The sequence below is a fragment of the Eublepharis macularius genome, chromosome 9 (genome assembly GCF_028583425.1).
Source record: "Eublepharis macularius isolate TG4126 chromosome 9, MPM_Emac_v1.0, whole genome shotgun sequence".
Taxonomy (NCBI): Eukaryota; Metazoa; Chordata; class Lepidosauria; order Squamata; family Eublepharidae; genus Eublepharis; species Eublepharis macularius.
The window spans coordinates 47,630,010-47,640,395 of NC_072798.1; the positions used below are offsets into that span (position 1 = coordinate 47,630,010).

A 10,386-nucleotide genomic window follows, 5' to 3' on the forward strand; every position below is an offset into this window, starting at 1 on the left:
AAACAAGATCTATATTATGCATCCTGTCTGGAATTTCTAACACTAGTGTTTCAAATTATTGCCTACTGTGTGTTCTAGGCCAATGAAAGTGACCTTAGCTCCTTCAGCTCAGCTGATACAAAACAAATGTCCTCACACCAGCTTATTGAATTCCTTGCACTATTGTTGTTGGAGGTAGGTACATGAGAGGGAAGTAGTGAAGAAAATGTTTATCTGCACTCATGCAACTAAACTTCTTGCTACATGTTAGGATGGCTGGCACAGCATTTAAAAGAGAGCCAGTTTGGTGTAGTGGTTAAGAGCGTGGGACTTTAATCTGGAGAACCAGGTTTGATTCCTCACTCCTCCACTTGAAGCCAGCTGGGTGACCTTGGGTCACAGTCACAGCTTCTAGCTCTCTCAGCCCCACCCACCTCACAGGGTGTTTTGTTGTGGGGATAATAATAATGTATTTTGTAAACCGGTCTGAGTGGGTGTTAAATCATCCTGCAGGGTGGTATATAAATCCCATGTTGTTATTATAATATTATTATTATAAAATACCTGGTGTATCTTTTTTTTTACATATTATCACCCTCAATTATAACAGAAGAGCTATAGTGCCCCCCCTCCCAGATTTTGCTATTCTTTATAGAATGAAGATTAAGTGATAGTCATGTATTTCTTAGCTATAGCAATGTTCTTAATTTTTCCCACTAGTACTGAAATCAGTGTTGGATCTTGCTGTCTTATAAAATAATTGTCTTATGTGCTTGTATTGATACTTTATGTGGTTTAGCAAAATCTGATGGTAACTGTTGAGGCTTGATTCAGATATAGGTGTGCATTTAAGAAGCCCTTGGTATGTAATTAGCTTTCCTATCTCAGATCATTTAATTCCTGGCAAGAGATACACCTCAACAGTGTTTCTGGTTCGTTCTGGGTTATAGTACACCAGTAAAAAATTATTAGAGAATCTTACTCCATTTTATCTTTTTATTAAAACAATGATTTACATTTCTGTATATCTTTTGATATTGATTGTATTTCTAATCTACTAGATGCTATATTATTCTATTACTCCTTTACTCTTTGTTCCTCTGTTCTGTTCTTGGGTCTCTGGGCTCCTTATTTGGCATAGATATACCAGATGGTATCTGACAAGGGATCTTTGACTCTCGAAAGCTTATACCCTGAACATCTTCTTAGTCTTTAAGGTGCTACTGGATTCCAGTCTTGCTGTTCTGCTGCAAAGCAACATGGCTACCCACCTGAAACTATTTCACATGTTTAACTGAAAGATCAGGCCAGCCCTTCTTTTGGCCTGCAGAAGCCTCTCCATGTTTTTTTAGTCAAGATCTGCAGCTCCTCCTTTATATTCCTGGCCATGGCCCTATCCATGACCTAGCATTTTATCATGGTTCTGTTTGCAATCAGCCTGACACTGAAGCAGGTACTGCAGAGTCAATGTTATTTTGCTGTCTCCAGCCGCCCCTATCTTCTCATTTGAAATGCAAGTAACCCCAGTAGAGTGACATTTAGCTTTTAAGTGTAAACATGTCTGGGGCCAGCACAATCATTTGAGTTGGTCAGTCTCCTGATCCTCCTTTCTCCACCTCCTGGAACCATTTTTCTTTTTTAGAATCCTCTTCCAGTGAGCCATGTAAGACGAATGCAGGAAGTTTACAACTTCAATGAGGTGAACAACTCTGAAATTAGATTCAGGTTAGTAAAATCTAAAAATGTAGGGTAAGATCCAAGAATTCATTCTGCCAGGTGAGGAGTCTTTCTTCTCACTTAGTGGAAGGAAGTTCTTGGGTCCAATCTGTGATTTTGAAATATTTGTATAAGTGAAACAAATAGTTGGAAGTTACTACTAAATATACAGTTGAGTTTCTCATAGTAATTTTAAAGTGAAGGAGAAGTACCTGGAAATGAGTAACATCAGGGCCTTTTTTCAGGTGCGGAGGGCAATCTAAACTCCCCTCTGTCTGGAGATCAGGGGGCAGGGCCACCAGCCATGTGACCATTTTCTCCGAGGGCAACCCACTGAGTTCCATCACCTCTTTTCCCAGAAAAAAAGCCCTGAGTAACATAAAACATTCAGGAAGTGTATGGCTACAGTATTATCTCTGGGATTGTCAACCAAGTGTGACATTCACTACCTCATGCAAAATACAGCATGCTAAGAACTTCCTTTTTAAATAAAATGCTTGTAGTCGTTACGACTGAAGAATTCTTTAAAACTTGATGGTGGTGTCTACTGAAACTTCAGTGGGTGGTGATTGAGGAGTACTTTAGCTGATGAGAGAGCTTACCCTGCCAGTCTACCTGTTACTTGTTAAGAATATTTCCTGGACTATTTTTCCCCTGCTTTACAGGCCACAAGATTCCATTTTGCCATTTTTATTCTTGAATTCTTGAGCATTGGGAGTAGAATAAAGTGTGCAGATATGTGAATGAAGTAAAATGTGTATATAGTTAACTTGTAAAAAAATTGGAGAGTGCTTGTTGCAGAAGTTGAGTTCTCCAGATTTCGATCTGATCTTTGTATAATCTTAAGGGTAACTTTTTTTTTCCCAGGTGGCTGCGGCTCTGCATCCAAGCCAGATGGGAAAATGCCATTCCTCTAGCTCTAAAGATGGCTACAGAACAAGGCAGAATGAAGTTTACTCGCCCTTTGTTTAAGTAAGCAAAGCATATAGATTAAAAATACAAGTGGCCCAAGTTGGGGAAGATGTGGTTTGCTACTGATTGCTCTCTGCTTAATTCTAAATATGGACATAGTTACTCTTTACTCCTAAGGTTTGCAGAGGAAGCAAACTTTCTTCCTTCTTGGTGGTCCAAAAATATCACCATTGCCAGAAATTTGATGTATGGATAAAACTTTTCAATACTAGCCTTGTTTTGTCATAGTGGAATGAGTGGGGGATTTGAACGTTTAAACGGATTTGCCACAAACGTTTTCCATCTCGAATGTGCAGCTGCCAGAATGACCTATTGGATAACTAAATGGTTGCAAATCTGGCATATGCTTGATCACAATACTTTCCTCAACCATCATCTTTCTGGCTAGCTCTATATACAGCAACAAAGTAGCTATGGAAGTTCTCTCTCCAGAGCATATTACAAGCATTTTTTCTGCATAACAAATCTTAAGAGAAATTTATTCCAAGCTGTATGTCCATTAAGGCTAATTTCAAATATGTGGTGCATATGTGGAATTCTAAGTGTTGAGGGGGTTGTTTGATGCTGGGTAACCATTTCCTGTCCCATCAGGTGTGTGGTCAGTGGGTGGCAATGTCTCTAGTGTTATGGCCAGGAAAGGCTTACAACTAGTGTTTTGTTCTTCCTGACCACTAGCCTCATTGTAGCTATGTTGATTCCTATTGTATATTTCCCTCCTTCCTCCACCACTACTCCCATCTAAAGTATCAAAACAACTGAATATATTATGCTGAATATATTATGCTGAATATTTCAAAACTACTGAATATATTATGCTGTCTTTTGGGTATGAATATCTTTCATGGTTATGATTGAGTACAGTTACAGGTTCTTAGTGCAGGATGCACATTGTCCTAAAATTACAATTTGGCAATATAATCTTTAGCATGAAACTTAAAGCATTTTTTTAATCAACTAGATTTTAATCAACTTTGTGTTATGGAATTTTTTGCAGGGATCTCTATAAATTTGAGCAGTCACGTGTTCAAGCTGTCAATGCTTTCCAGCAGCATCGAGCTGAAATGCACCCAGTGACTGCAATGTTGGTTGCCAGAGACTTGGAAGTGGCTGGACAAACAGTCTAAGCTTTACAGAATTCTAAGGACTAACTTCTGCAAAATCGCTCTCCCTGTCCAATCATGATAACTTGCATGCTTGATTACTAACCCAGCTTTTTGTTCTGAAACTGAAAAAAATAAGACTTTTATGCTGGTAATGTACAACTTCAATCTTGTGCTGCCTCTAAAATTTTAAAAAACTGAAAGCTTTAAAAATATTTTGACATGGTATTTGATAGTGCACCATTTTGCTACCTATAATACTTATTTGAAGTAATAAATCTTTTTGATAGATCAACGTGTTTCCATAAACACAATTAAACTTGTACACCTTAATGCTATGCAGAACTAACTTGCAATTTGTTAACAACATATTCTGCTGATACTCTGCTTTTTTAAAACAAAGTCCTCTGAGTAATTTTCACATAGTGCTGGTTGGTAACTAGACAAGATAGTATTACTGGTGAATTACTTATGAATGCCTTGCTCAATCTTCTCTCCTTTGTAGAGAAGTCAGCGGCATGCCCTTCGCTTAACAGAAGTTAAGGAATGAGTCTGTACCACCTGGCTAAAGGATGTGGGCAGAGACCAGAACAACCATTCGGCATGTGTAGCTGGCTTCCTCTAATCAAGAAGTTTCTCCCTGAGTAGAGTTCTTTTGTGGGGATTGCTGGGAAGTATGAGTGACCATGATAAAGACTGTACACCAATCAGTTCCTTGCCTGTGAAGGTGGTCTAATGTGTACATGGGCATCATTCACTTCAGTGTTCGAGTTACATGTCCTGAACATCCTGTTGTACATGTAGAGACCTGCATAAGGAGTACAAGCAGAGGATTTCCTGTGGAGCTTTGTGTATGGGAGTATAAGCTTGTTAAAATTTCTTAACTGTTTATCAGTTTGATTTAAACTAGTACATCTCTTAAAATCTAGTGACTGCACACATTTCTGTTGTACACAGCTATTAAATGTATTGTTTGAATTCAGAAATAGAAATGATTGTATGCCAGATAAATCCATGCTTAGCACTGTCAGTCTTGCTACCCGAAGAACGCTTGTTTAGATTGCTATAGTCTAAAGGTTATGTTTTAATAGTTACTTCATAAAGTACACTCATGATTGACCTCGAGGTTCGCAGATCATGCAAATAATACATTTGGATAGCATTTCATTACATCATATTGTACTTTTAATACCAGAGGGTGAACTCTATTTTCTAGACAACTAATTTTCATGGTCAGGTCCAGATGGATTATGAGCACAGTGACTTCTTTATAAGCAATAACAAGTTGTTGTAATAGCTTAGAAACATTACAGGCTAAATTATTCTTGTTGATATTTAGTGAGACGTAAGTCTAGATAGGAGGGACTGGTGAGGATGGCAGTCATGAGTAAATTTTCGCCCTGTTGGCAGCTGCTTTGGCTTTGTTTGGAAATGTAAATCTTTTGGATAAACATCGTTATTATTTTTCAGTCTATGTTCTGTTCTTGGGGGTGGGCAGGGAGTCTGTATGCCACGTACTTCGTTATTTCTTTATCTCAGCTATATTTATAAGGGAGGCTTTTCTCCCTAACTTTTACCTGTAAAAACTCAATCCCTAAAATTACTAGTGGTCACTACCCCAAACGTCTATGAACTGTGAGCTATGAACTCAATTTCTCATTAAAACTAGCTTGTAGAGAGGATTTAAGCGCTGAGGTGGTCAGAGGTTGAAATCTATAAGCATATCCATAATATAGTGGATAAAAGTACTTGCTTAAGTTTAAGTCTGACGAGTCCATTACAGCATAGATACTATTAGCCCAGAGCACAAAGTAATAGGAACAGGAACTTTACTCCGTAACAGCGGTTTCTACAATGAAACAGCCACTTTGAATCACCCAGGCCCTAGATTCTGAGAACAGGAAAAAAACTGTCAATATTGGGTAAAAGATATCCAGCCCAGCTATTGGGATGTGAACCCATACTCCCTGAATGACTTACTAAGGTACATTTTGAGCCAAGTCCTGTTCTTTCTCTCCTTTTTATTTGGTGAGTTTTGTCTGTTCAACATAGCTTTACAGAGCTCATAGGACAGCTTAAAATGTCAATCAGTACAGCATAAAATGGCAGGAGAGAAAAAAAACTTGGGTAAAAATGTGCATAGAACGAGTTCATTCCTTGTCTTCAAATGCCAGGAGTAAAAAGCCCCCAGTTTTTAAAATTAACCAAAGCAGACCTGCTGATGTTCAATGGTCAAAAAGTTCTGTCATAAGCTTAAGGGAGAGTGGAGGACTTGGAATTGCCAAATCTAGAGAACAGAGCAAAGGATGTGCAATAGAACAATGGTTTGTGGAAGTTGGTAAGTAATCACTGACATGAAAGTTGCTGTGCTTGCATATGTTAAAGAGAAGTGAATAAAAAGAAAAGATACCATAACAAAATTGCAGGAAATTATTATCTGGTGGATGGGGAAGTGCGTTGGAATGCCATAAAATATGTGGGGCTAACACATGCTTAATTCTACAGTATTTCAGACATTATTTCTGAGCATAAAAAGTAACTTAAAGGTATATTCAGAATGGATGTTGTTTGCAATTTGCATGGTTGTAAAGTGAACCAATAAAATACAACAGGCTAGATGCGCAACTGCACCTGCTGAGCAGAACTTCTGGTCCCTAAAATTCAGTTGGTGGAATTCCTGGGAATAGCATGAATTGTGACTTGATACCAGTTCTTTAATTTCAAGGAATTGTTCCTTATTTATATAATATTGGAAGAGATGTACCATAAGTTCAAAAAACAATTATGTTACTACCTTATGCTGAGTATATTCTAAGAAAATATTAGAAGTGTTCTGACATATGAGACATCTTTTGCTTTTGGTCTCACATGATCCTTTGTTCAAAGCTGTTCTAGTAGCAGTCCTATTGCAGGAGGGGCAATCATGGGTGCACTTTACAGTAGCAGAAAGAGCATTAGGATGTAAAATTTATTTATTTTTATTTACTTCATTTATACCTCACCTGTCTCCCCACTAGAAACCCAAAGTGGCTTACATCATTTTCCTTTCCTTCATTTATCCACACAACAACCTTGTGAGGTAGGTTAGGCTGAGAGAGAGATGGCCGAAGGTCCCCCAGCAAGCTTCCATGGCAGAGTAGGGATTCGAACCTGGGTCTCCCAGAACCTGGATCTCCCACATTAAGCATGCTGGCTACTTTGATTATTTTAAAATGTTTTTGTAATGTATTTTCATTATTTTTATTTGCCTTGGTTCCCAGTTTTCTGGGAGGCAGGTAGGTTTATAATTCTTTAAATAAATAAAACCCTCCAGAAGTATCTACTACATTTTGTATTACATTTGTATTCCATGTTTCAGCCTTCTTAGTATATGAAAAGACATTTGCTTGCATTTTGTTCATCCTTACCTTGCTATTTCCTCCTTTCTGTTTTTTCTTACAAATCTTTGGTACTAAATTCTCTGAAATAGTGATTTGTCTTTTTGGCTTTGTTATGAAGCATTATGACATTAGCAGTGTTTATACATTTTGGTGCAAAATTCCATCAGATTCTGTCTTGAAAACAACTTCAAATGAATCTCATAAAACAGGGCGAAGTAGACTATGAAATCCACTTGTTCCAGATGGAGTAAAGTTTGCTTTTTCAGAGCAGGGTGGGGATGTTCATGGACCCTGCCCTCCTCTTTGAAAACCAGGTTGGCGTGGGGGCCAGGAGGACCTTCTGTCAGCTGCATCTGATTCACCAATTCTCTCGTAGAGCCTAGACTCAGCTGATCTGGCCATGCAGATCCATACTTCTTTAACTTCTCCGTTGGATTACTGCAATGAGCTCTATATGGGGCTGCCATTGAAAACAACCCGGAATCTACAACTAGTTCAGATTGTGGCAGACAGACTACTGTCGGGCTAGCTGCTGGGATCACATGTTGCCTATTTTAAAACAACTACATTGGTTGCCAGTCTGTTTCTGAGCTAGAAAAGCAAGTTAAGGCAGCTGCAAAAAACGCTTTCTACAACCTCAGTCTAGGCTGTAAGATAGCCCCTTACTTTGACACCGCCAATCTGGCCACCTGGATCCATGCCATGGTAACATCAAGACTTGACTACTGCAATACATTGTACATAAATCTCCCCTCTAAGCTAACTTGGAAACTCCAGTTGGTGCAGAATGCCGCAGCTCAGTTATTATGCGACTCTCATTCTGCAATCACTCCACTGGCTACTTACCAGTTACTGGGCTCAGGTCAAGGTATTGGCTATCACATACAAAACTCTTCATGGCCATTTCTATGGGACCGCCTCTCCCCCTATGTTCCACTGTGGCAGCTTAGCTCACCTGAACAGGTCTTCTGCAGCTGCCACCTTGCATATGGGCAAAATTAACAGCTGCCCATACATGTGCATTCTCTGAGGTGGCCCACACTTTATAGAATGGCCTACCTGAAGGGGTCAGGAAAGCTTCCACTCTCCTGGCTTGTCACAACAAACCATGCAAAACTGAATTATTCAAGAAGGCTTTTTTACTCGGATAGTGTATTGCGTATGAGCAGTCTCTAGGGGACAGCTTTCTGCTTGCATGTCTTCAGTCTTGGCCCTTCAAGGCTCTTGTAGCAAAATGGTGGCTGCTGAGGCTTGTCTAAGAGGCTGACTAACAATGCGGGCTAACCCAGAGTGAGAACTAAATAAAAACCTGTTTAGTCTATATAAAGCTGTCATATCATGGTATTCAAGATACAACAGATAGGAGGGCTGTATTGTAAGGAAGTGGTCTCAGAGGGATGCGTCAGTAGAGGAATAAGGGTCATAGACTTTACTACTGTGTGCTGTCTGTAGGTTTGGATAGGATCCTACTGTTTAATGTATCAGTTTTAGAATTAATTATGCTCTGTTTCAGCATATCTTCAACTCTCTATTGGATTTCTTCTGGTTTTAAATCTTTGTAAATTTACATTTATAGACCCTATTACTTTGTTTATTGAAATATCTTTGAAATTTAATATACTAACTCAAAAACTGTACAATCCACCTTTAGTCTCAGAAAGGTGGACTATAAATAACATAAATGAATAAATAAAAAATTCAAGACAATAATAATTACTGTACTTATATACTGCTCTTCTGGAAAGATTAATGCTCCACTCAGAGAGCTGAACAAAGTTAATGTTATGGTTATCCCCCACAATACAACTGGGGAGCTGGGGCTGAATGGAGTAACTTATCCTAGACCATTTAGAGAGCTCACTGCTGTAGCAGGAATTTAACCAGCAGAGTACCGATTTGCATCCCAACCACTTAACCTCTACATTACAACTGGTTATGATCTTTAAAGTCATTTATGATCTGGGACCCACATCCGTCTCCTTCCATATGCCCCTGTGTGCCAGCTACAATCTTCAGGCATCCATCTCCTGGTAATCCCATCTCTCCGAGTTGCTTGTCTGGCATCAACCAGAGCTCAAGCCTTTTCCGTTGTGACTCCTGCTCCGTGGAATGGGATCCCTGAAGAAGTGAAAGAAGCAACACCTTGAAGACCTTTAGAAAGTGCTGTAAGGCCTGTCTGTTGCCAGAGCTTTTAAAGGGGTTTAAATGACAGGCATATTTTAAGGAGGGGGAGGAAAGGAGGATTGTTTTTGAATTTTGATTTTTTTAAGTGTAAATGTTTTTAATCTATTATTGTAAGCCTCCTTGGATCATGAAGAAAAGTGGGTGTAAAAATGTTTTAATAAATACATACATATATAAATAAAATTCTGGAAGAGGCCATATGAGAATGCGGTTGGCCAATAATGGCTGAATTTAGGACAGAAATCTGCTCCAATGCTGTCTGTCACCTTTTGAGAGGCCAGTTAGGTTAAGTATGGCTTGCATTTCTCTCTATAATTACGTAGGTAAAACAGCTAGATGTTTGTTTTAAAAAATGAAAGGGGAAAAAATATCCACAGTATCCTTAAAGGGCCACAGACCAAGCTCTGATATCAGAACTGCAAGTACTTAAAAGTTCTATTTAGTAAATGATCTCTTTCCCAAAGGCCTGGTGATAAAGCAATCTTTTAAATAACTCCCAAAGAATTTAGTTGAAACTGCCTTCACTAGGGAGTGTTTTTACTCAATAAGTTCCTTTCCTCCATACAAATTCATACCCAGGCACACACTCCAATAGAATCGCTCCATACTAGAGATCAGTTCCCCTGAAAAAAAATTCCAAGTTCATAGGGCAAAAATCTATGGTATACCAACTGATTCTAGGTGAAATCCCTCCTCAAATTCCCCGTTCCACAGGCACTGCCGCCAAATCTCCCAGGCTAGAATTAACAACTCTATATTCCAATGAGTTCTGCAGATGCCCCTGCCCCCGCACAGGTGTAGAAGTTTGTCAGCAGAACAAAAATGATTACAATCTTCATCTGGCCAGTCACTGTATTCCTGTTCACCCATTGTTTTTATTATTGGAAGAGGTGCTGTGTGTATTTTTGATTAGCTATTTGGCTAAATACACATGCTAATTTATCTGCAGAGCAGTAGAGGGCAGGAGAGGGTGGATGTCCTTTTGCTGTTTTCTGATTGGGAGAGTGGCAGTCAGTCAGGTGATACAGACTAATACTCTATAGTAGTGACAGCCC

The 10,386-nt window shown here is 39.1% G+C and overlaps 1 protein-coding gene across 2 annotated transcripts in view; it reads left to right on the forward strand.

Annotated features, from left to right (window-relative positions):
• The window catches only part of LTA4H (leukotriene A4 hydrolase), a 29,153-nt gene extending 23,917 nt beyond the window's left edge, over positions 1-5,236 (forward strand). Inside the window, exons 16-19 of one of the 2 annotated variants that reach the window (XM_054988010.1) lie at positions 79-174; positions 1,622-1,704; positions 2,563-2,667; positions 3,662-5,236. In XM_054988010.1, coding sequence (XP_054843985.1) covers positions 79-174; positions 1,622-1,704; positions 2,563-2,667; positions 3,662-3,791 — 414 coding nt within the window. In that variant the 3' untranslated portion in view covers positions 3,792-5,236. The remainder of the gene's footprint in view (positions 1-78; positions 175-1,621; positions 1,705-2,562; positions 2,668-3,661) is intronic. The other variant, XM_054988011.1, reaches the window with a different exon arrangement.
• Positions 5,237-10,386: the final 5,150 nt, after the last annotated feature.